This window comes from Madurella fahalii (assembly GCF_045866475.1).
Source record: "Madurella fahalii IFM 68171 DNA, scaffold_2, whole genome shotgun sequence".
In the NCBI taxonomy this organism is placed as follows: Eukaryota; Fungi; Ascomycota; class Sordariomycetes; order Sordariales; genus Madurella; species Madurella fahalii.
The window spans coordinates 5401225-5426501 of record NW_027263972.1 but is presented as its reverse complement, the minus strand read 5'-3'; the positions used below and the strand labels follow the sequence as shown (position 1 = coordinate 5426501).

General features: G+C 56.6%; 7 protein-coding genes across 7 annotated transcripts; 3 read left to right on the top strand and 4 right to left on the bottom strand.

Moving 5' to 3' along the window:
- Window positions 1-5385: 5385 nt before the first annotated feature.
- zrg17 (cation diffusion zinc membrane transporter Zrg17) lies at window positions 5386-7134 on the top strand (the record flags this gene model as incomplete). Its single annotated transcript, XM_071059758.1, has 2 exons — window positions 5386-5745; window positions 5815-7134. The coding sequence occupies 2 exons, from the start codon at window positions 5386-5388 to the stop codon at window positions 7132-7134; spliced, it is 1680 nt and encodes a 559-aa protein (XP_070915859.1).
- Window positions 7135-7499: 365 nt separating this feature from the next.
- On the bottom strand, window positions 7500-9245 carry DUG3 (glutamine amidotransferase subunit; the record flags this gene model as incomplete). Its single annotated transcript, XM_071059757.1, has 4 exons — window positions 7500-8197; window positions 8249-8993; window positions 9064-9159; window positions 9231-9245. 4 exons carry the CDS (start codon window positions 9243-9245, stop codon window positions 7500-7502), a joined length of 1554 nt encoding a protein of 517 aa, XP_070915858.1.
- Window positions 9246-10511: 1266 nt separating this feature from the next.
- Window positions 10512-13577, top strand: msp1 (mitochondrial dynamin GTPase Msp1; the record flags this gene model as incomplete). Its single annotated transcript, XM_071059756.1, has 3 exons — window positions 10512-10812; window positions 10871-12901; window positions 13153-13577. The coding sequence occupies 3 exons, from the start codon at window positions 10512-10514 to the stop codon at window positions 13575-13577; spliced, it is 2757 nt and encodes a 918-aa protein (XP_070915857.1).
- Window positions 13578-14494: 917 nt separating this feature from the next.
- On the bottom strand, window positions 14495-15527 carry IRC22 (Increased recombination centers protein 22; the record flags this gene model as incomplete). Its single annotated transcript, XM_071059755.1, has 3 exons — window positions 14495-14780; window positions 14866-15323; window positions 15456-15527. 3 exons carry the CDS (start codon window positions 15525-15527, stop codon window positions 14495-14497), a joined length of 816 nt encoding a protein of 271 aa, XP_070915856.1.
- A 490-nt stretch (window positions 15528-16017) lies between these two features.
- MFIFM68171_04334 (Peptidase M16 inactive domain-containing protein) lies at window positions 16018-19312 on the bottom strand (the record flags this gene model as incomplete). The annotated part of the gene is made up of 3 exons (XM_071059754.1): window positions 16018-16200; window positions 16266-18489; window positions 18555-19312. 3 exons carry the CDS (start codon window positions 19310-19312, stop codon window positions 16018-16020), a joined length of 3165 nt encoding a protein of 1054 aa, XP_070915855.1.
- Window positions 19313-20819: 1507 nt separating this feature from the next.
- rpl36_2 (60S ribosomal protein eL36) lies at window positions 20820-21517 on the bottom strand (the record flags this gene model as incomplete). The annotated part of the gene is made up of 5 exons (XM_071059753.1): window positions 20820-20900; window positions 20950-21031; window positions 21099-21199; window positions 21330-21347; window positions 21473-21517. 5 exons carry the CDS (start codon window positions 21515-21517, stop codon window positions 20820-20822), a joined length of 327 nt encoding a protein of 108 aa, XP_070915854.1.
- Window positions 21518-22031: 514 nt separating this feature from the next.
- YTM1_1 (ribosome bioproteinsis protein ytm1) lies at window positions 22032-24883 on the top strand (the record flags this gene model as incomplete). Its single annotated transcript, XM_071059752.1, has 6 exons — window positions 22032-22193; window positions 22255-22573; window positions 22623-22802; window positions 22854-23011; window positions 23074-24077; window positions 24130-24883. 6 exons carry the CDS (start codon window positions 22032-22034, stop codon window positions 24881-24883), a joined length of 2577 nt encoding a protein of 858 aa, XP_070915853.1.
- Window positions 24884-25277: the final 394 nt, after the last annotated feature.

Genomic DNA, 25277 nt, shown 5'->3' with positions numbered 1-25277 from the left:
TCCCTTAGCTGGATCTACGGTAGGGTATCGTGGGGGCAGAACAGAGCCCGAGATGTTTGAGTGGTGTCCAGGCGTTGGTTTCCGCATGGAGAAGCTAACAACTAGAGGCAAATTCAAGAGCTGCGGGGTGTCCGCTTCGGAGGCACGCGATGAATCCCGTCTCACATATGGACAGGTGCGCGAAGCAACAACCGGGTATTCGTGCGCTAGGTGAAAAAAATAAATGCCCAGCGAAGCGACCATGGGGGGACTGGGGCCAATCACCCGATCGGAGGAATCTCATGTTTGCTCTCTCTTTGCCTGGCCCCCTGCGGTTGCGGGTTCTTCTCATCGACCAGGATCGCCGGGTCGCGTCCGAATTACACGTGCAGGCCCGTTTGAGCTGATTGAGGGACCGAGACAAGGCACTCAGTCCTCCTGTTGACCTGGCCACGGCGCGGCAACTACGTTATTATTCGTAGTGCAATCTCTCCTGACATGCGCCGGCTGCAAGCCCGGGTCTCTCGCCGCGCACAGGCATTCTATTCTGTGCGTCGGCGGCGGAGAGTGTTTGTGCTCTGACAAATTTAACAGTTCGGAGAGGTTCTCGTGTCTTGGCCCGCCACCTGCCCATTTTTCCCATCAACTCCGAGTGGGGCAGCTTTTCGCTGACCACGAGACATCGGTGCCGTGCAACACTGAACGTGTAACTGTAAAACATGACACTGCACTGGAAGGATACTTCGTTTATAAAATGTACCGCCTGTCCGATAAGCGGCTGATAACTTTGACGGCCCTTTCCCACGCCGTCCGGTCATTCCAAGCCCATCTTTCCATCTAGACGTCTCCACATACGCATACACCCTTCTTTCGCCAACGCGACAGGGCATGATGCGCACCAACCCCGCGAATAAATGAGGGCCGGGGGGGGGCGAGCCTGTCGCCCTTGCCGTTGTCAAAACTAGGCTTTACCCCCACCGATCTACTTTGACAGATGCTTCGGCCCAAACCGCCATCCCCGCGCCCACGTCCCCTTTGCAGATTAGAGCTCACAGCTGGAATCCCGGCGTAGCCTAGTCCGACTGTAAAGGCTCCCAGGGTTCGGCGGTCCATGATGTGCAGCTTGCTTGCGGTTTTATCCCGGTAACATTCGTGTACGGTACCAGTGACGTGTTGGCTGAGATGTGGCAGGTGATCTATGGAGCTGCTCCGTCAGATGGAAGCTTGGCTAAACGTAAGGGCCTCGTCAAAATTCTCCCAGCCCACAGTAAAATGATCTTTTGTCTCAGTTCAGCACCGTTGGGAGGTGGTTCCGGTGCCTGGCCACACCCTGTTGGAAATCGACCGGGGCGATTCCAGCCCAGGCAGCTGAAGGGGAGGGGATGGGATACATACTCGGCCTTCAGCAGTGCCTTAGAAAACGAAGTCCACCTTACTCCAGCCGAACCTCTCGTTCGCAAAATTTGCAGTACTTCAGGGAGCTTAGTCAAACTGTTAACGGCATATGACGTACAAAAGTAACTAGGCAGACCCGGAATCCGGTTCGGGAACATCGCGCCACATCGCGAACCATCCAGCCATAAACCCTGACTTCGCCATGCAAGGATGGTCTGAGCTATGGCGGTATATTTAACGTTATTTGGGTAGGAAGCAAGCGCGTAGCCGCCGTAAAAGCAAGCGCTAAACTGTTTTCTTGCCTTTTTTTTTTTTTTTTTTTTTTTTTTTTTTTTTTTTGGGCAGCCGCGCTAGAACTATATGTAGCAACTTGGCTAAATCTCAGGGACCTACCTTAAGGACGATGGAAACGGCGTCATTAGCCACTGACTACGCCCACAGCATATCAGGGTCCCCGCAGCGCTTAATTCGACGGGGCGGGCCCAATGGGCGGTCTGTTTCAGCCAGTGAGGGCGCGATCACACCATCGGCGTTGCCAACCGACTGCTTGTCTGTGCCACTGTCTAACACGGCTGCCGTTGCGCTTGGATCGCATTTTCCATCCATGTCGCGTCGAGTCCGGGCATGTGAGTCTTGCATTCCATGTTACCACTCTCTTGTTTCTAGTCACGACTTTGTTTTTTACTTTTATCAAGGACTGCTTGCGCTCAGACATGGATCCCGTGTCCCTCGAAGCATGGCGCTCTGCAACTGCAGTACGTTTTGCCGAGTATTGGCGAGATCTGATCGCAGGTCAACTTTCCGTACGCGGTGTACTGCTCGCCTTGCCACCATTGTTCTGTTTGCATGGCCGGCTAGGCACATCCAGCCGTCGTCAAACTTCGCATTGATTTTTTGCTCTGCCACCGGGACCAACACCGCTAAAGCACGAGCCCGAAATGACGACATGCCCGAGAATTGTTCAATGCCAAAAGAGCCGGGTGGCCGCACGGCACCAAGTCCCAGTGAGCGGCGAGGCGACAGGGCTGATGTACGAGTGTGAGGCTGACCCGGCGCATCGCAGTCCAATCAACGGCGAGGTGCGCTTGGCTAAGATACTTGGGGTCAGACTGCAGTGGAATCGCTCGAGCCGCTTTTCTTCTCTACATGCTCGCGGGTTCCTAAACACGCATTCTTCGGCATTAGATGCCTGACTTAGCTTCGGCATCTAGGTCTAAAGTTGGTGTAGAAAGTAAGGCGATGTCAACCACAGACGCTCCAGACACCCAATCCCTGCATCTATGTAGCTACTAAGGTTATGAGAGAGGAGGTGGAATTCAATACTATGGCAGCAATGCGATGCTGAACATGGGAGGGATCACGGTGACGACCAGGACTTGTACCTCTGAAGACTTCCCTAGATGACTTGGGCTGGTCCGTTCAGGATCCCGCCGAGGAGCCGATTGATTACTGGGGCTTGAATGGCGAGACACTTCATTTTAGCGTCGTTGAAGTGGAATGAACCAATGTGCTGACACACAAATCCCCTAGCTCCCAACTGAGGTAAAGTATCCAGGCCAACCTGAAGGCACCAGCCAATTTCCCCTTTAAGTACTGTGGAAATTTCCACCTTTTACATTGGTGCCCCATAGATGTTGGCGCGGCCATGGCGCCTGACGCTTCAGTGACAACAGTATGTGCTGTACATCTACGTCTATGGGATGGTTGATAGGAGCTGTAAGCGAGGGGTATATCTAGGAATACATGATAGTGCGATAGAATGAAACCCACCCCGCTCCAGAAAGATGCAAAACAGCAATATTATAGATAGTACTTGGATAAATAGAATATCGTTCCCAGGTTAACCTCAATCTCCACTAACCTGAGCATGCCTAAAATACTTCATACCTACCCATGCAACGACAACCCACACCCACGCCATAACGCCTGTTAAGATCATCAGCGCAGGGTAATACCCCACAATCGGCAGAGTTGGGTCATCCTCAAGCTCAGGCGGTGCGTACGGCGTCGTGCCGACATCCCACGCCCAGCTCCATACCCCCAGACACGAGCCCATGCCAATGACGAACACGGTCCATGTCACGACGAGAATAATCCAACCCCACCACTCCGTCTCGGAATAGTCCCAATCGGCATCGGGCGGAGGCAGCGGGGTGGTCGACAACCCCGCCAAAGGTGTCAGAGCCAGGGGCGACTTAGCGCGCTGTACTGTGCTTCTCCTCCTCTGAATTGAAGAGAGGGCACCGGCCCCGGTCGCGGAACCGAGAGGGCGAGAGTGGCCGTGGGAATGCGGTAATGTGAGGAAGTAAGATTCGGATCCCGAGGAGAGGGAGGCACGCTCCGGGCGGAGGAGGCTGGTAGCGGAGGAGGAGGAGAGGGATAAGGACGGGGTGGGGGCGCGTGGGGCCGAGGTAGACCCGTTAGATCGAGCCATGTGCAATGCATCTTCGTCGTCGGTGGTGCTATAGCTTATGCTCGGACTCGATTGGGAGACGCCATCGCGTGGTCTGGTTGTGGAGTTTGCGGCGGTGGGTATCATCGCGGTGGTGGGTGTCGCATCCGGATCCGAGGAGGGGGTGCCGGACCTGGCGGCAAACCCCTCCATACTGGGGCGTGGTGTAAGGTCTGAAATACCGAGGCCGAATGACGGCGAGTCGCCGCAGCCGTCTTTGAGAATGGGGACGGTTCTGGTACGCCCGTCAATGGCTATGGGGCTTGCTGTAATGGTTCCTGCTCCACCGGTCCTGATCTCGACAGGCGACCCGGTGATCCCATTCGCGTCGACCTTTGTATCGACGGTCAAGGGCCGGGCTTCTCGCTTTTCTCGTTGTACTCCGCGGCCAAGCAGTGCGACTTTTCGCAGCGATCCCCTACGTCGCCGTGTCTTCTGCTGTTGGGATGTCTGGAGTTGGATCAAGTGAGGCAGTGGCGGCGGCGCAGCAGCTGGTGCGGCTGGGCGGCGGGAGGGTGCGTCGGCCGGAATGGTCGTGAACGAAGGTACGGGCGGGAATGTCTGCACTGGTGTTGATGCAGTCGGCTCGGATTCGAGTGTGTTGCGGCGCGATCGCGGGCGATGCTCTCCCGTGGAGCGCATGAATGGGAGTTTGGACAGCAATCCACTCGCGCCGGAGGAGCTCCGCTTGCGTGTGGCCGTTGCTGGGAGGTGTGGGATGCCGGACGACACATCTGCGCCTGCGCCTGCGCCTGACGGCGACGGAGGCTGCTCCATCGTGGCCGGCTTTTGCGCCTGCTGCTCTATCAAGCACCCGACTGATGGGCAAGGTTTCCACTAGCTGATGCACGCGCGGTCCGGCATGTGCAGACTGGCTCGTGGCATGGCATCCCGAAGCCTGAAATGTGGCAGGTCAGGCGATTTGAACCCTCTCCATACTCAATGCACTAGCTTGCCTTCTTCTGCAGCTGTCCGACCTTTCGAATTGGATCTGGCGTGGTTTGCGGGAATGTTTAGCATAAGCCACGGGTTCCTGCTGGATACGAATGGAATTAATCAAGCCCGATACGACGTGCAGAATGATCTCACCACCCCCTGCGTTTTTGGCTGCCACCCCCGCGCTCGTCCGGCAGGCAAGGGGCCCTTGGCCCCTGGGCCCCGCGTCCCGCATACAGAGGAAGTTAAATTCGTTGCTGGCCAACAGGGTGCAGACCTCGCTCGAAACAACGTGAAGTGCTGGAATAGCGAGATACCGATATCGATATCAATATCAACATCGATATCCCGATTTCTTTGCTCCGCTCCCAGACCGCTCTGGCTCAAAACTGAGACTTGCGCTGCCATGTCTCAGGATTGCAGATAGCGGATGTTGCACATGGAATTGTATTTTCACCGTGCCATGCTTGTGTACTGTACAATTATCCCACGCTAAACGAAAAGAGGAAAGCGACCCCTGTTATCTTCGAGATCCACGGTCGACTCCGCTGATCGATTAACTCGGACGGTTCGCGCAAGCGGTGGACAGCACGACTGCCAGGGCTCCGTCGTTCGTAGGGCAGATGGCTCCTGGCCTACCCGCAATTGAACCTCCAGGGCCACCGCCAGCGCCGATTCTTGTCGCTCCAGGAGACGGCCACGGTGAGCCCTCCTTCCATTTCACCTGCGACGATTTCGACAGGGACCGCGACTCGGCATCCACCACGGCCCCAGATCCTGAGCGCTTCCTCGCCGAATCCTCGCGGAGTAGCCCTGCTGCCTTCCTTCACCCTCACCGCGCAGCGTCGCTGCGTCCACCGACGCCCGAGTACTCCAACATGGCGCACGACGATGGAGTTGGCAATGCGGGTTCGGGCTCGCCTGCCCCGAAGAACCCTTTCAACTTCCAGACGCAGTTCATCTCGACGGGCCCGGTCAAGTCTGTACGTTGACTCGCGCGATACGGTCAGAGTGCCAAATAAAACCAGCAACTGACTATCTCGTTATTGCAGAACATTGGCCAACGGCGAGGGCACCGCTACAAGCACAGTTCCATTAGCGCGCAGCACCAATTCTTCCAAGAACCGCCGCCACGGCCGCCCCCGGTCCTGCCGGCATCCCTCCCCATCCCGACTCTCAGAGAAGCCTGGGCCAGCATGCAGCACGATCAGCGCGCCCGGCTTTGGTGGTGCTGCTGCCACGCCGCGGTGGCCATGTACGTCTTCTTCAGCGCCGAGGGCTCGCTCGCCATGACCGCCCTTTCACACCTCGTCTTCTTCGACGTCGGTTCGGCAGCCGTGTGCGTGGCAGTGGACGTGCTGGGCAACTTTGAAGTCTGGCGGCGCTCTAGCATCCGCCACCCCTTTGGTCTGCAGCGCGCCGAGGTGCTCGCGGGGTTCGCCATGTCCGTGTTTCTCGTCTTCGGCGGCTTTGACCTCATCTCGCACAACCTGAAGCACTTCCTCGAATCCGTCGGCGAGCACATCCCGCACCATCCGCCACTAACAACAACAACAACAACAACAACAACAATAACAACAACGGCCGGCGAAGCCCACTCCCACGGTGGCGGAGGCGGCGGCGGCCACGCTCACAGCGCGCGGCACATCAGCCCGGGCGCCGTTGACTTTGCGAGCCTCGCGGCTGCGGCGAGCACGCTGGTGAGCGCCTACGGCCTGCGCAACCACGGGCGCATCCGCCGTGTCATGCGTGTACCGCTGCCCTATCTAAGCAGCATCCTGCCCGGCGCGGGCATCCTGGCCAACCCGTTCCACTTCCTGACGCTGTGTTTTTCCTTTTTGATGCTGCTCCTGCCCCTGGTCAGCATCCCCCATTTCGTCTGGCTCGACGCCTTCATCTGCGCCGCCATCGCCGCGAGCATGTTTATCCTCGGCACGCGGCTGGCCGTCGCGCAGGGCTTGATGCTGCTCATGAGCTACAGCGGGCTACCTGGTAGTAGTGGTGGTGGAGGAGGAGGCCGCAGCGCCAACGCCAACAGGAATATGATGCCCGCGCCGGAGAAGAAGACGGGCGGGGACTTTGTCGCGAATACTAGCCGGGCGGACCACAGCACCGTCTCGTCGGTGCTCCGCGAGATCGAATCCGAGCCGCAGGTCGCGCGCGTGGAGGAGGCGCAGTTCTGGCAGGTACATTACGGCCTGGCCATGGCGAATCTCAAGGTCTGTCTTGTGCGGGGCGGCCTCGATGACGGGGCACTCAGCCAGCTGAGGAACCGGCTCGCGAGGGTTGTGCAGAACCGTTTGGGGGAGGGGTACGGCAGGGGAGGGAATCTGCGATGGGAGGTTACAGTGCAGACTAGCACAGATGGGTGAGAAGGATATATCTGTGCTACTGGAACGGGCCTGTGTGTTGTATAATACTGTATGTAAGTCCTGTTGGATTTGGGAAAGGGTACAAAGCGCTTTGGATCTCGGTCATGGTGTTGTATATGGGTTACTTGATCCCGACCCTTCAGATAGGTCCTAGGTTAAGACTAGGGCAGATCCCATGCTCTATGTAAACGGCTAGTCTAGCCATTTATTTACGAACATCCCCGTAGAGCAGACATACATGCATGCATCCATACAAATGAAAATGACGGGACACCCCCACGCGCCTCTCGCCATGCCATGCCCAACCCAAGCCAACCAGTACGCCGAAAAAAACCTCTAAGCCTAGCAATCCAAAGGACGAGGGATCACTGCAACGCCAACTCGGGGAACAACTGCGCAATCTTGTTCGGGTTCCCGAACTCTGTCCTCACCGGCTCAGGCGTGACAGGGCTCGTATCAAAGTAAGCCAGTCCGACCGCGGTATTGGTTGATTCGACCGCGCTCAACGAAGCCCGCTTCTTCTTGATGTTGCCCTGCGCCGGCACAGTCTGAGACTGCGACGAGCCGGCGCGGACGAGTGCCGGCGCGGTCAACGCCCGGATGTCTGGGGGCGGCGGTGCCAACGTCCCCGCTCCCTGTGCCGATAGCGCCGGCGAGTCTGAAGGCGCGGGCTCCGCATGGGCGAGAGGAGTCCGCGCGCGGGGGACGGTTGATAAAGTCAATGTTGAGGGGGAGGAGAAACCGTCTAGGGTGCGGGTGCTGGAGACTATGCTAGGTGGGATCATAGGGCCGAGGAAGCGCCTTTGGGATTGCTCGTGGAGGAGATGATGGTGGTGGTCGAGTAGTTGCGGGAGGGAGGGGAGGGGGGAGGAACCGAGACCCAGGGGAGTGCCTGACCGAGAAGCCCCCTTTTCGTTGGCCGAGAGGCCCTTGGTGCGCACAAAGGCGGTTGAACGGCGGTGCTGCGGGTTGCGGTCGTAGTACTGGTCCATGATGGGGTGGACCATGACGGTTTGGTTGTGGATGGTGAGGATGGAGTTGGTTGGCACGTTTACCCAGTTTTCTAGGGGCTGGTTAGTGGCTGTGGTTTTCAATTCGAGTTGGATGGCCGTACCTCTCTCAAATGTCAAGGGCTCGCTTGCCACCAGTACCACGTCTGCTCCCTTGTCACTCCGCTCCATCTGGTAGTCGCGGCTGTCAGGTGTCGGCGCCCTTGTCTCCCACAGAGTGCCGGAGGAGTAGTACAAGCTGGCGGCTTCGTCTGAGGAGCTGCCCACATATCGAGTGCAGATGATGCTATGGCCGTCTGAGACGGCAAAGTTCAAGAGACTCCTCGTATCGACATTCTCGGCATGGATGACACTGTCCGGGATGTTATCGATGAGCTCGTTGATCTGCGCAATCGTCTTAAGCATCGCCTTCCGGAGCACCGTCGGGCCAAAGCCATTCTCCGGCTGGGAGCTGGGGTCATGGCCCATCCGTTCCAGCGTGTCGAGGAACAAGGCGAACGCCCACTCGCTGTCGGTGCCTCCCACCACGCCCAGATACCACTTGTCAGCTAGCCGTTCACCAAGCCTCCTCTTGATCTGCTTCCACCCGCCGAGACCGCCATTGTGCATCCACATCAAGCTGCCATGGCAGAAAGGGTGGCAGTTATCCTCGCTCAGCGAGCCTTCAGTAGTCGCGCGAACATGGGCAAAGATCAGGTGCGAGGCTGTCTTGGAGGCTAGCCGTTGCAAATTCACACAGTTCCAGGCGGGTGTCGTCGAGGTGAAAAGACAGGGCGCGGCGCCCAGTTTCGGGTCGGTGTAGAAGCCAATGCCGAAGCCGTCGGCATTGTTCTGTCCGCGGCGGGTATCCTATAATTGGGAGACGGTCGTTGTGAGATACAACCTCTCAAATGTGTATCGCGTGAAGTGTCAGACTCACTAATCGGAGGCGTGAATCGAACGACTGCTTAAGGATCGAGTGCGCCGGGTCAAGGACAAGCTTCGAGAGGAGGATCTCGTCGCTCCCCTTGTAGACCTGGGAACAAAGCGTAAGTGTCAGCGGATACGCTCCAAGAAAATGAGAATGGGTGCGCCGGACCGCCATACCAGGAACCGACACATGGTGGATGCTGCCCAAGAATTGGGCCAGGTGATGCGGGGGGTTCGTTGGTCTGGTACGCTGAAGGACGCTTAAAAGAGGATAGCGATTCCCTAAACCTTTCCAAGCCCAGTAACTTCCTATTCCTGAACTGCGCAAACGTATGATGGGCTGACCATGCGAGAGACAAGATGCAGCGAGACGGTTTTGCGTGTGTGTCAAGCCACCTCCAATATTATGGAAGGGGAGTCATGGACGGATGGGATGGGCCCTTAGCTCGAGGCCAGACCCCAGCTACAGGGCTGACGAAATCGGCCAGTTGGATGGCGGAAACGGAATTGGCCCCGTTTGGACTGCTACAGGATGCCGGACACGAGCTGGAGATAAAAGCTGCCCTACAATACACGGACTATGATTTCGCGAAGCTGTGGCGAGGAGCATACAATTGCGACTGTCAGTGTTAACTCCCTAACGGTTTAACACGCCGACCCAGCAGCTGCTCGATGGGTTGTGCAGCAGCCGTGGTTGTACAATACTGTACAGTGCATACTTCTCTAGCAGGACACCCCTGCACTGCAGCTGAAGCTGGGCCAAGGCTGCTGCAGGGCTGCTGTGACATCCAACGTTATCGCCCCAAGTCTGAAGGACTCGTGGCCGATGCGGTAGCAGCCCAGCATGCAGCAAACACGTAGGAGATGAGCGGCACTATGGACGAAGCGATACCATACGGATAAAGAGCGCAGCTATCGGCACACCGCCTTATTTCTAATCCGCGCCCATCACTGCCTTTTTGCAAGGCCCTTGTATATATCGTTTCTGATGTTGATTTTCTTTCTTGGACACATATGCAGTGTGCGTATAGTGTACGGAGAGGAAGATATCTATACATCTATAAGCGACCCAAGTCTATCAACGGGGAAGAGGGACATTCATTAGCGCCATTGCGCTCTAGCATCCGGGACAATGTATAGGCCAGCAAGACCAGGTAAGGTAGTTTGCTCCCTTTGCGCTCATACGTAAGAAGGTGGGGCTGGACCCCCCCAAAAAGTCGAACCGCGGTGTCGGAGAGACGAAGCTTCATGCGTGTGGCTGCATTGAACCCTCGAAAAAACAGCATCAAAGTGGTAACGCTATTTGCATCCCGACTCGACTTCCATCCACCAAACCACAACCACAACCACAACCACAACCACAACCACAACCACACCACACCGCCAGGCCAGTTCGCAAAGGTCCACCACTTCCATGTTTCCCCGTAAGGAGTAGCGCCTCCTGCACGGTTTACCACGATGAGCGCACAGCTCCGTGCAGCTGGGGCAATTGCCCCCGTCGCCCGCCGCGGCATGGTTCGTGCCATTCGACAGTTCCACCAGCTCCCGACCGGCGGTATCCAGCGTGTCGACATCGCAGCTCGCAGCTTCAGGAGATCGGTGCAGTTCCCGGCAAACGCCTACCACAATGCCGTCATCGCCCGGAACGCCTCCTTCGTCCGCCTGCTGCCGAAGCTGGCCATCAAATTTGTCAGGATCCCCGCCCTCTTTGGCGGCTTGATGCTCGGTGCGGTGGGGTGGATACAATATCAGGCCATCCGTAAGGATACTGCTACTCGAACGACACAACCATTGGGGACTGTGCTGACGGAATACAGAGGTCAGTAATTCTGCCCAGGAGATGTACGGCAACATGAAGAGCACGGTCACAAGCACCGCATCGAGTCTATGGGGAGGGGCGAAAGACATCGCTGCCCAGACGAAACGCGGCTGGGATAGCCAAAAGGAGCAGTTTGAGATGCCCGAATGGCTAGACAAGATCATGCGGGGCGAAGGCGGATCTGGCGAAGGCAAGCACGGCTCAGGCGGACCAGGTGGGCCGGAACCGCCCAAGCAGAGCGGAGCTGGGAGTCTCGCCGCTGCCGGTGCCTCGGCGGCGGCCTATGGATACGACCAGTCCGACGAGAACGATGATCGGACACCCGAGGAGGTCATCAAGGACGACCACATGATGTACATCACGAAAAGGATGATCGAGATTCGAAATTTGCTGCAGAAGGTCGACAAGTCGAGCACCGTCACATTGCCGTCTATCGTCGTGATTGGGTCGCAGTCATCGGGCAAAAGTTCGGTGCTGGAAGCGATCGTCGGTCACGAATTCCTCCCAAAGGGGAGCAACATGATCACCCGGCGTCCGATCGAACTCACGCTTGTAAATGACCCTGAGGCCCGAGTCGATTACGGCGAATTCCCGGATCTCGGCCTTGCTAGGGTCACCGACTTTTCTTTGATCCAGAAGACGTTGACGGAGCTCAACCAGTCTGTGCCCGAGTCCGAGTGTGTCACTGATGACCCCATCCGGCTCACGATTCGCTCGCCGAGGATACCAGACCTGTCGCTCATAGACCTCCCCGGCTACATCCAGGTAGCTGGGGAAAACCAGCCCCGGGAGTTGAAGCGCAAGATTTCCGAACTTTGCGATAAGTACATCCGGGGTCCCAACATTATCCTAGCTATCTCGGCTGCCGACTCGGACCTGGCGAACTCGACTGCGCTTCAGGCAAGCCGCAGAGTAGATCCGAGGGGAGAGCGGACGATCGGCGTCATTACCAAGATGGACCTAGTCGACCCGGAGAAGGGATCTGCCATCCTGAACGATAAGCAGTATCCGCTCCGGTTAGGTTACGTCGGCGTCATCTCGAAGCTGCCCACGCAAACCGGCCTTTTTAGGAGGGACACTAGCAATCTCCTGGCAGGCATCAACCGAAACGAGAAGGCCTACTTCCATTCCCATCTACCCCATTTTGGACCCGATTCCGGCGTCAGCACGGGCACAATAACACTCCGGAAGAAGCTGTTGCACGTGTTGGAGCAGCAAATGTCTTCCAAGTTGCAGGAGACAACAGAGGCAATCAAGCGAGAGCTGGAAGAGACGACATACCAGTGGAAAGTGCAGTATAACGAGCGGCCCATGAGCGCCGAAGCGTACCTGGCTGCAAGCCTAGACGATTTCAAGCATCAGTTCCACGAGTTCGCCTCGACCTTTGGCCGCGCCCAGATGCACGGCTTGCTCAAGGATGCCCTAGACCAGAAAGTGCTCGACCAGCTTGCCGCCCGATACTGGAACAGGCCAATCGAAGATCTCTCGGTCGCGCCGCCCGAACCAGACAACATCGCCGACCTACCGAACGCTGACCCCAAGTCTCCTTACTGGCACCGTCAACTCGACACAGCGTGCTCGGCCCTCACCAGGCTCGGAGTTGGCCGCCTCGCAGCAACCGTTGCTGCCTCAGCCGTCCAGTCTAACATTGACAAGCTCCTCGACAAGTCGTCTTTTGCCAAGCACCCCTCGGCTCGCAAGGTGGTTAGTGAAGCCGCGTCGACGGTGCTTGCTGACCGGGCCTATGCTACTAGCGACGGCATCGAAATTTCACTCAAGCCATACAAGTATGACCCCGACATCCAGCCGCAGGAGTGGGCCCAAGGTCGGGAACATGTCGTTGGAGTTCTCCAGAGCGAACTCGACCACTGCCAAGCCGCGATGAAGAGTCTCGAGAGCTCTGTCGGAGGCCGGAAAAAGCTCAAAGAGGTTATGGGATTTGTCGACAAGGCGAGAAAGGGCGAGATCATTATCGAGGGCGACCATCCTAGCGGAGCGGGCGGGTTCAGCGCTGCTTTGCTCGCGAGGGGTAAGTTTGAGCCTCTTCTCCCTATATACCTTTTTTTTTTTTTTTTTTTTTTTTTTTTTTTGCTTTTCCGCATCATTCCTTTTCCACGCTCCTTCTTTTTACCCTTTTTCTTTGCCTCGTAATTTTTCCCTCCCTATCCGCTTTGGTTTTCTTACCTTTTCCATCTGCATTCCGTTTCTCCCCTTTCTCCGCTCCCTCTTGGTTACTTCGTCCCCACCCCTTACTACTGAACCTTATTAACCACTCCACAGGCCGAGAAGCCGTCTTCCTCCGTGACCGCGCCGATATCATCAACATGCGTATCATGGCGGCCAAGTCACGCAAGTGCAGATCGCTCGAAAACAAATACTACTGCCCCGAAGTGTTCCTCGACGCGGTGGCTACCAAGCTTGCGCAGACGGCTGTTCTCTTCCTGAACGTCGAGATGCTCAATGACTTTTATATGCGCTTCCCTAGGGAAGTTGAGACGAAACTTCACGAGCACATGGCGGGCGGGGGCCTAGAGAGGTTTGCGCGCGAGGACCCGAAAGTGCGGAGGCATTTGGAGTTGCTCCATCGTAAGGAGCTGTTGGAGTTGGTGCTGGCTAAAATTGAGGATCTGCATCGCTTCGGCGAGGGTGCAGGTACAAGAGAGGGGGCTTTGAGGAGGAAGGGGAAGAGGGGTGGGTTTTTCTGACTTTGAAAGGATGTGAAAGATAGAAGGGAGGAACGGAGCGTCGCATAATTTGGGATTGGACTCGGTAGTTGGGTGGGCATGGCGTTTGACACTGGGATGAGGGTGTTTGGCAGCGCTTTTTGTCTTCTGGATTGTAGTCTTGTTATTTTAGTTTTTATCTTCTTTTATCCTTTCCCCCCTCCTTTCTTTCTCTCTCCTTTGCTTTTCCTTTTGCTGTGTCTGGGTTGAGCTGGCGGGTTGGCGGCTTGTCATCTCGGTTCGATTTATTAGAGTTGGTTAAAACGCATTCTTTTAAACCTTATATGAATCGTATTCAAGGACTGGATTTCCCACATACCTTTCACTATCACTCCGCCAACATGATAGTCACAAGTCATAGCAAGAAAAAGAAGAGGGAAAATTTCATATGAAAGAAGGAAAGGAAACGAGAAAAAAAAAAAATTAAGGATATTGTCAAACACCAGGTTTGAAGTGTCTGGTAGCCGGGTAGACTTTTCACCAGGGCAAACATCTCGATATCCAATAACATCCGCACAGCAGTCTGCCATCCATAGTCTTGTCCAACCCTTCGTGCGAGGGGCAACCAGAAACTCGTCCAAATAGATGTGCCAACATGAGGGAAATAAAATGCGTCGAATTTGATCGTGTTTATCAAGCGCCTTTCCGTTTTCCCCCTGCTTTTCCTTCCTTTATTCCCCGTTCCCTACTTATAGATACAGACGATCGGTCGAACACGAGGATGGGTGGTGAGATTAAAACAAGTAGGCGAAATGCACATCTTTTTTCCCTGTCTCTCGCGGCTTTCCCAACAACCCCTTGCCTGTGCACCTCGGGCGTTCAACAAACCCCCCCCCTTACACTCCCATCTCATTTCGACCCCTCTTGTAAAATCTCGTTCATCGATCATGATGATTTCCTTATTTGGCCTTGCCGCTGGCGCCGCTCTTGACGCGCTTCGCGACGGGGCGGTTGATGTGGTGGTTGGGGATCCAGCTCTCGTCGTAGTCCTTGTCGGCGCCGGTGCTGGTGGCGCCGGCCGACTCAGACCCGGAGAGCGGCTCGATCTCCGTCTTGCGGGCCTTCTTGCCGCTGCCGGCGGCCTTGGTGGGGCGCGCCTGCGGGAAGAGCGCCTCGATCCAGGTCTTGTAGACGAAGTACATGGTCGCGCCGAAAAGGCCGGTCAGGAAGAGGTAGAGGAAGATGCTGTAGATTCGTGGTTAGAGAACGGTGCGCGTGTTGGGGGGAGGGGGGGAAGAAAGCTCCGGGAGAACTGGCAACTTTTGCTTACATCTGAGGATCAAACAGGCTGGTCGGGGGCTCGACGATGCTGGCCGGGCCGCTATGCACCTGGACCTGGAAGATCTGGCCGCTGGCGGAGTTGGCGATGACGGCGAGGAGCTCGACAATGACGTCCTGGGGCATCATGTCGAGAACGAACTGGAAGGGCAGCTGGTGCTTCTCGCCGGCGGGGATCGACACATCGTACCGGATGGCAGTCAGGTTGCGGAGGATGGCGGCCGACTCGGGGGCACCCTCGGGCAAGGGCTTCGTGGACTTGAGCAGGCCGCCGACGAAGGCGACGCTAATTGGCGTCTCCTCGTGGTTGGTGACCTCGATCAACGCCTTGGTCACGCGGCCATTGACGAGCTTCACGCCAAAGATGTCGGCATCGGGGAAGGTCGTCTCAATGTCGGCCTTGAGCTCTGCCTGCTCCGTCGGGACCGAGGTGGCGGGCTCGGCGTCGACCTGCGTAGCTGCTCGTTAGCAATTGAATTGAATGCATTGCATTGCATTGCATTGAGTTGAATTGAACTGCGGCGTGCTCCAGGCAAGAGCTAGAGAAGCCCAAAGGGAGCCGCGATGATGCAAACGACTTACATCTTCCTGCGCGAAGACGGTAGCCACGCGCAGAGCGAGCAGGGCGAGAGAAGACCATTTGAAGTTGACCATTGTGCCAGGATACAAAGAGAGAACTGGGGGCGTTGACAAAGAAAGAGAAGGGGGAGGTCGGGAGTTCTGGAAAGGTTCCCAAATCCCAACTGGAGAGCTTCGGGAGGCAAAAGGAGAGCAATCGATGTCGTAAAAACGTGATGCGTGCAATCTGGCCCTTCCACTTGGCACTAGCGTCGTATCGTGGTTCGTGCGCCAGGGGTTTCCAGCAGCGGCGATTACATATAGTGTACAGTGGTACCCCAAATATTCACATAGCGGGTCTTGTTCGCTGGGGTGCCAGTTTCGGGGAGCTGCCGGCTTGGCGAGGGCCCCGTTGGATGAATATGATATTCCCCCCCTGAATGTGTGCGAGGGCGAGCACGACAGTACGTGTAGCTTCAGCTCGCTGCAGGATGCGCAGGGCTACTATATAAGCAGCTAAGTGACCACGATCTATGCAAGTCTATGACAAGAACTCGCCTTGTCTATCCGAGATCTATGCACACCCTCAGTCCTCCATGTCCTCGTCAGAGCCCGATTCGTACGAGCCGTCGTCCGAGCCATCTTCCTCATCCTCTTCTTCCTCCTCGTCATCGTCTTCATCTGCTTTCAGACCATAGTCGTCATAGAAATGTGACAGGGTCTGAACCTGCGTCTTGTAGCCAACCGAAGAGAGCGCCTTCACCATGTTCTGCATCAAAGATTGTCAGCCCCAGCTCTCGCTCAAGCAAACCAAGAGTGGTAAGATAAACTCACCTCCTCCATAATGGGAGCACATGTGACAACAACATTACTCTTCCCGGGCTCGAAAACAGGCATGATAACCTCCCTCATCACCGCCCTGATCTCATCTTCCGTAACCTCGGCCACCCTCGCCAGAATCTTGCGGTTCCATCCCGGCTCGAGCCCTCTCACGACGCCAATCACGTAGTTCTGCTGGGCCGCCGCCGACATGGTCGCCTGCTCGTCAGCCGCCCCAAACACAACCCCGCTGACGGCGCCCTGGACTAGGTGCCTGTCGAGCGGCACCTCGCCCGAGGCCAGCTTCGCGACCGTGGCCCTGCTCGCCTCGATCGCCTTGCTGGCGTCCGGCGATCGGTACACCTTGAACTGAATGTACCCTCCATCAACCTCGCGGGAAAAGGACACGCCGTAGGCGAGACCGTTGCCGCGGACGGCATTCCAAAGTGGCCCCTCGACAGCCTCCAGGTAGCCAAGCGCCACGAGATAGGCCGGCAGCCGGGGGTCCGAATACGACCTAAGGCCTATCGCCGTGCTGACGCTGTACGAGCTGTCGAGCGTCGTCATGGGGATGACGACACTGCCAAAAGAACCGGGCGACTGGCCCTCCGGGCTCAACATCGAATGGAGTCTCGTGATGGGCAGAACGTCCTTGGAAGGGTCGAGGTCGGGGTGCTGGGTGAGCGTGTCCCATGTGGTGACGGGGTTGGGGAGCTTGGCAACATCGGCAGTCACCAGAATACGGAGGTTCTCGAACGTGAAGAGGCTCCGGCGGAGCTCCTCGAACCACGACAGCACCGTGTCGGGCTCCTTCTCGATGAGCTTCTTGAGACGGCGGAAGTATACCGCCTTGACCAGTGTCCGTCTCGCCGCGAGGTACGATTCGGGCTTGAAGTGGATGGCCATATCGACCTCCTGGGCCATGGCTCGTCCGTCTCGCTTCGCCTCGGGGATGTCCGCCAGCGCCTTAACAATGGCGGCCTTGATGCGAACAGGGTCGAAAATGACGTCAAACATCAGGGTGCGCAGCCAGCTGACAGTGGTCGCGTACTTCTCCGGGTCAACTTGGAACTGAAGACCCACGCCCTCGTAGTCGCCCAGGCCTAGCCGGCTGGCCGAGCTGATCTGGTAGCTGACGGTATCCTTCTCGAGCTGCTTCACGACTTCCTCAAATTCCATGCGTTTACCGTCCCGCATCACGGGCGAGTTGAAGAAGTTGTCGGCGAAGAGCGGCAAGAGGGGCTTGTATTTGACTGGAGTCTGCGACATGCCGACGTGGACCGTGATGTGCACAAAGTTGGTAGGGACATGCTCGAACTGCAAAAATAGGGGCAATCCCTGGGGCGCCGAGTCAACGGCTTTTTGGGCAGCATTCTCCAGAACGCCCAAGCCCCGAGCTTTCCCCGATCTCGCCGTCGCGGATTCGATGAAGTGAATGGACGAGGTCCCAGGAACCGGCCAGCGGTCCAGCACCTCAGGCGGTATCGGCTTTTCGTTGTTCTTCTTTGCACGTTCGAGCTTCTCCCTGAGCGCCTCGAGGCCTTCCTTGCCGAGTTCCTCTTTCCTCTTAGCGATGCGCGCCTCCTCGTTGGCCTTGAGGGTATTGGCGAGCTCCATCGATGGCTTCCCCAGAATCGAGATGTGGTGGGCATCCGAGATCCACTTCCTCAGGAACTCTCTCCACTGCTCGTCAGTCCACGTGTCCAGAACGTCGTACTCGCTCAAGGTCTCCAGATCTTTCAACGTGGACCCGTCACGCTTTCCAAAGAGGTAGTCGGTGATGATGTTGGTCGCATAAAACTGCTCTGATCCTTCGGCCTGGAGTTTCACCTGCCGCTTCTCACGTCGTAAGCACTCCTTGATATAGTCCATGTCGAGAGGCTTCGAGGCAACCTCCTTCAGGAGGGACATGAGGCGCTGCTCGACAAAGGCGAGTCTCTCAGTGGCAACTCCGGTGGGTTGGAACCAGATGACCGAGTTTGGCCGGCTGTCCCACCAGTACGAAACAGAGCTCGCTAGCTGCTCCTTTTCGACCATTGTGTTTTCGATAACCGATACCGACGACCCGCACAGGTATGTCATGATAATGTTGATTGCTGTGCCCTGGATCTGATCGACGCAGCTAGGGCCGAAGAAAGCCACAACAATCTCGCCGGTCGACTCGTCTTCTTCGGGGAACTCGACCGTCTCGACAATGGTTTTCTGTAGGGCTGGCGGCTGAGCTGAGTCCACAAATGGGCTGGATAGGAAAGTGTTAGTAGAATCGCCGGGTATGAGTTGCACCCTCGGGAAAGGGAGGCGCACCGTTTGAACTTGGGATTCGGAGGCGGGATATCGTCCTTGATGCTCTCCTCGAAGCTGTCCAACAATCTCAGCAGATCATCGTGATCAGCCTCGCCAATGATGACAATGGCTAGGTTTTGAGGCTGATACATGGCTTTGTGGAACTCTCGGATCCGGTCTGGCGTCAAGACCCGGAGCGCCTCCATCATGCCGCCAGTCTCATATCGGAACCCAATATTCTCCGGGTAGAGCAGACGCCGAGCCCGCAGATCCATGAGCTCGGTGCTGCTGTACTGAAGAGCTTGCATTTCCGAGTACACGACGCCAGCATCATTCCCCTCGCCGTCGATGTGGTGGACTTCAGTCACGCAGGCATCGTCGGTAATGTTAGGCAGGATCACATGCTCCAGGTAGACGGGAAGGATCTGGGCAAAGCCGTCCCAACCAGCCGTCTCGAGCGTGTAGGCTGTATGGTCGACGGCGGTCCAGGCATTCGTGTTGGAATAAGCCCGGCCGGCCAGCTTATCCAGAAGCCCCTTGTACCGGTAGCTCTTGGATCCCATAAACACCAGGTGTTCCAGGGTGTGGGGCGCGCCCGAGTCGTCAAAAATCTCGGTGGCTAGGGTGAAGTAGCCGTTGATCTTGGGCCCCTTGCGGTCCGCCACAATGACCTGCATGCCACTTCTCTCCGACTCATACTGGGTGATGGCCGTCGGAGAGTAGTCGGTGAGGAAGCTCTGGACCTTCCGGAACCGTGGTCTCTGCGCTTGGGACGTCATGTTCACACTATCCAGGTTCTGCATAAGGCCTTGGAGATAACTGTGCGTGGTATTAGCAGCAGAGGAGGAAGGAGGGTTCAAGCCACGGTGGTGTTGCGAGTTGGGTGTCAAGCAAAGTGGACAGCGATTAGGAAACGAGAGGAAGATGGGCATGCCGGCGCGTACCCGTAGTCCAGAGCCGGCTCCAGGACGGTCTGGGATGCATCCGCAACAGTGTGCAGTGTCACTATGGCTCCACAGAGCAGGGTCCGCGATGCCCAGCTCCATGTTGGCATCTTGCGTTGCAGCGACTAAGGAGCCTCCATAGAACGAAAGAGGATACAGACAAAAAAAAGCAAAACGAGAAAATCGAGGCGTCAGGATGGCGAAAAAGACGAAAAGCCAAGTCAAGTTCGGGAACGGGCAATATTTCTCGTGGACACGCAACACTCGTCATGTAAGAGCGGTAGTGGTTGGGAGGACGGAAGAGGGGCATCGGGCTAGCACACTCGATGCTGACAGAGGTACTGTACAGGACATACCAGTGTTGGTGTTGCAAGTGCAGGCCGCCAGCGAACACTCGCCGCCTTGCTGCCTGGCCACAGAGCTGGAGACCAATGGCGTCTTGACTGCCTACTCCCGCCCGATCAGCTTGGGGGCAGGCAAAGAATGGGCAAGTCGTAGAACTGACTTGGTCAAAGTATACTCTGCCCCTCCTTGCTCGGATGCGGTGAGCGATAAGGTTTTTTCCGGGGTTGAGAAGTGAGCAAGGGAGCCTGAATTAAAGAGAAAACGGGAGGAGAACCCGAGGCAACGCAAACCAACTTTTTCCCTGGGGACGGGAAACTGAAGTTAAATGCCCGGGTCTTGGACAGTCACGGCAGTTGTTAGCAGAGACACTAACTGTGTGTGCACAAGCAGCCAACTCCCAGGGCAGGGCAGCAGATAGCGAGTCCTCGCACAGCGGGGCAGCACGGTGAGGTTGGTAGGAGCTAGGTAAGCTGCCAGCTCCCAAGCCCCGCTCCCCGCTTCATCAACACTGGCAGCGTTGGCTTGGATGGACCCGTGAGAACGGATTTTTTGAGGCAAGGCACCCTGGAGGCGAACAGGTGTCCGATTGGCCCCCAGTCCGCTGTAAGCGCCCGGAGGGTCGTCTTTATGATGATTACGCGAGTAAAAGATGGTGTGCAACAAAGTCGGTTGCTTCTCAAATTGGACACGGGGTACATCGAGCTACAAGCCACTTTGGAGAACTGGACATCCTCTTCGGGAATAGACACACAACCGAGGCGCAATGCACTCCACACCGGATAGCACGGTTTCAAAAGATACCTCTCCACCCCAAGAGCGACCGTGAGGTCGATTCTAGTCTAGATACCGGCCCCTCTTCTTGAGGAAGCCACCGACGATATCCAGGAGAGCAACGCCCTCGGCATTTGTCTCAGTACCGTTCATTCCGCCCTAGAATCCGTCACCGACGCACTCGGCGCCCACCCGGTCCGTCCGTCCCAGAGCTTCGTCTAAAAGCTTAGTGGCCAGCACGGCGAGACTCGGCAATGACACGGTTCATGTCATCGACCTTGGCCTTGGCACGGCCGAAGGTGCCCAGCTAAGACGCATTAGCGATGATTCAAACTGGGACAGCCGAGTCTTCATACCTTCTTCTTCGCAAGCTTGCGAGCGCGCTTGTCCTTGCTGTTACGGAGCAGTTCGATGATGCGGCGCTCATACGGAGCAAGGCTGATTCAACACATGGTTAGGTCCCCAGCCAGTCCACCCACCAGATGCCAAGGGCGGGAGAGCTTACCCAGCAACCTCCTTGACGAGGTCACGGACGAAAGCAGTCCGCTTGCTGAGGTGACCCTTGGTGCGGCTCACGCGGGGCTTGCTGACGCGGGCCGTGGTCTTCTGTGGTCGGGAAAAGAGCAGACATAATCAGCCAAGAGTCCATCATCCGCGAGTATGCTTCGTTATATCCAGAGAGGATGAAGCAAGTGCGGAGATCCTCCACGAGGTGAGACAAGAAGGCTTATCTTACGTGGCCCTTGTTGAGACCCTGTGAAGCCGATGGTCAGCAATTTTCCCTTCTTGAATTTGCCAGTGCTCCGAGCGGCAGAATAGCGGCATTTGCAGGTCTGCTTAAATCCAAAGCCCACCGACAGAGCTGTCAACGAAACTTACAGTGGCGAGGCCGGTGCGAGGAGTCTCGTTCTTAGTAGCGGCCATTGTGACTGGTAATGCCGTGATGGTTGTCGTCGTGACGTTGAGCAGAAAGAGAAGAAGGGAAAAACTAAAAGTGATTTTGTGCGGCCAGCTTTTCTCAGGGCAAAAGTTCGTTTGGAGGGTGGAGTTTGGCAGTCCGTGGGGTTGACAGCTGATACCGGCTGCCCCGTCAATCAACGGTCCCCAGCCGCGAAAAGCCGCCCCTGCGCTTCTGCTCCTTGGCAGCAGGGAACCAGGGCCCTGGGACCAAGGCCCGGAGCTCTGAACATCGGTTCTTCCAATTGGAGACTGGTTCTGGACAAGCTGGCCAACGTCACCCGAATCGCATGCCATAAGTCCCACACCATGATTGTAAGGGCATGACGGCTGCGGTCGATGCGAGACACCCCAGTTCGCCGCGCCGAGAAGGAGACAAGCATTACAGCAGCACGAGGTCGGGCGGGAATGCTGAAGTGGCCTCTACAGCGCATTGCCATTGAGCCTCTCCTTCACATGCGAGCCAACAGACACGCCCGCGATGACCAGCCCAGACTCTCCGGCGGCCAAAATGGCCCAAGCCCTCGTCGACTTCTCCGTCAGCGGCGCCTTTCCCGAAGACGAGGTCTCGTCACTGCCAGTTGACGCCCGTTTGCTCCCTACCGCCATCAGGGCTCTCGCAGACGCAAAGGCAAAACTCCAAGTACGAGAAACTGCCCTCTGATTGCACCCTGTGCACTCATTCTAAACCCCCCTTCGTACAGGCCGAAATACATGCGATTAACGAAGAGACGGCCGACGACGTGAGAGCATGGCAGGCGAATGCACAATCCGTGCAGGACGATATCCTCCGGTCCAAGGCCCTCGCGAGCGAGATCATAAAGACGTCCGAGGCCCCTGTCGTGTCAGGGAAGGCAGAACGCGAGGCCGAGGCAAAGGCCGATTTCCTAGTCCGCGAGCTGAATTACAACTCTCAGGTGCAGGAGGCCCTCAGAAGGATCAGGACGGTTAATCGCACTCTGGATGAGGTGGAACAAGCCCGCAATGAGCGGCGCATATTAGACGCTCTACACCTGCTTGAGAGTGAGCGCCGCGCCCGCAAGCTTGGTTGGGCGCCGCTAATCTCCGATAGGATCCTGGAACGAGCTGGATGCCATACCGGTGAACAAGTCCTGCCGAGCCGTCAAGCTACTAGACATACGGGCATTCGAGCTCAAGTCGGATGTGCATGAAGTCTTTGACCGTGTGTGGAACGCACTTGTGAGAGTTGACATTGCAAACCATAAGGTCTCAATCAGTAATACTCGGGAAGGTGAGCACCGTCAGCGTGGACTTGCTTCAGGACAACGTCTGACCGACGTAGATGAGTCTATGGGCCTGGCAGACGCCGTGATTGGCCTGAAGGCATATAGGGAAGTCGATCAACGGATGAGCCAGCTCTGGCAGGACATCAACAAGGCTATCCTTCTTCCGAGGATGGATCTTAGCAAGAGCACATTACCCGGTATCCGCATCCAAGATGTGAGCGTGGATCCTTAATCCTTCCCCCACTGAAAGAAAATGCTAGTAACACTAGATGCCAGAACACCCTAGAAGTACGAGGCACGACAGATAAGTCTGTCAAGTCCTTGTTTGCCGACCTTGAGCACGTCTTTTCGTTTCTGGTTCAGAGGCTTCCTACAGATCTCCTCGAGACTATTTCAGCTACCTTGCTACCGGAGACAATACACAGAATTACGACAGTCTGGCTGGATTCAGCTGTGCCGTCCTCACTCCAAGATATGGAAAGATTCCAGGACGTGATTGCAATAACCAGGGACTTTTGCAGCACACTGAGCACCCTTGGATTCTCAAATATCGGCGACCTACAAGAATGGACAGAGAGCGCGCCCAGGGTGTGGCTCTCAAAATGCAGAGAGGCAGCGCTAGATTCCGTTCGGGCAAAGCTCTCACAGGGTCTTGGCGCACCTAGACGTGTTGAAAGGGTCGAGAAGCAAACGGTGTCAAGATTAGAGAGCGAACAACTAACCGCTAATGGCGGCGTGGATGCCTCTGACGATCACGGCTGGGACGCGTGGGACGATGGGGAGCAAGATGCCCCTGAACCGACGGCAAACGAGATCAGAGATAAACCACCAGACGAAGCCGGAGATGACGGAATCGATGCATGGGGTTGGGGTGACGAGGAAGCTACCGTCGAGGAACCCAAGGAAGAGTCCCGGGAGGAGCCCAAGGCCGGCAAGCCTGACGAGGACGAAGACCCAACAGAAGCTTGGGGATGGGGTGACGAAAACAACGATGAACAAACCGAAGTCGCCGAGGGACCCCAAACAGCGGACCCACAGCCGAAACCACAGACCAGGGAGCTGATATTGAAAGAAACCTACAGCATCTCGTCGATGCCACAACCGGTCCTAGACTTAATATTCGCCATCGTGGAAGACGGAGCCGCTTTAACACAAGACAGCTACGCGAGCAGCCCCGTCGCGGCCGCAGCGGCAGGGCTCTTCAGTCTCCCCACTCTTGCTCTTGCCATGTTCAGGGCGGTCTCGCCTCACTACTACGCTTCAGGCATTGGCGGAAACATGTACGTTGTGTTCTAAACACCCAAATCCGAAGCCATCCTAATGGTGAAGCAGGTATCTATACAACGACGCCATCTACATATCCGAACAGCTAGCCGAGTTCGCCGGCCACTGGAAGAAGCGCGACGACATTAGCGCGCGAGCGCAGAGCATGCTGCGCCTAGACAACGACATCAAATCCCTGCAAGCTTTTGCGAACCGCGCCTACACGAACGAGCTAAGCACGCAAAAGACTGTGCTCCGAGACCTCCTCGGCGGCGAACAGAACCTCATGCAGCAGGACGACGCCGAGTCCTGCGTGTCGGCCGCCGTCACCCGCGTGCGCTCGCTAGCCCTTGCCTGGGAGGAGATCCTGGCCCGCTCTGTCTGGCAGCAGGCGACCGGCTCCCTGGTCGACGGCGTCGCGACCAAGATCATCGCCGACGTCATGGACCTACCTGCCATCGGGCAGGACGAGGCGTACAATATTGCCAAGCTGATCGCCTCTGTTGAGGAGCTGGATGATCTATTCCTGCCGAGCCGGTTCTCCTCGGGGCAGGTGACAAAGGGGGAGGAAGGGGGGGAAGTACCCACCACGGCGCAGTTCGCGGGGAATTGGTTGAGATTGAAGTACCTGAGCGAGGTGCTGCAGAGCAACCTGAGGGATGTCAGGTTTTTGTGGATGGAGGGCGAGTTGAGCTTGTATTTTACTGCTGAGGAGGTGGTGGATTTGGTGAATCTGAGCTTTGAGGATAATGCGAGGACGAGGGAGGTTGTGAGGGAGATCAGGGGAAATGTGAGGCCTCGGGGGGATGAGGGTAGGTGGTGAGGGCTGTGTTTTAGTGAGGCATGTCAACCTGATGGCGTTTGCCGCTCGATTTGTGTGTTTACTTGGGTTATCTGTTTCTTGTGACGAGAAGCTCTGTGCTTACTTCCGCCCTGGGGACTTTTGAGTAGTTTGGACCCGCGAGTCTAGGTATGAGTGGGCACAGGAGAGCAACCCATTCTCCAAAGCACGACACGGAGAGGGTACTAGAGTGGCAACTCTGCGACGTCGCCTAATGCCGATAGTAACTACGTCCTACTACTCGAGAGTATCAACTCTGAATACAATTCCGTTTCCTTCCCTCCCGTCATTACAGTTCCAACCCAGCGCCAGATACCGAGCCGGGAAGGAAGCCCAAGGAGATACTATCGACTACTCAACGTCTCGGACGTCTTTT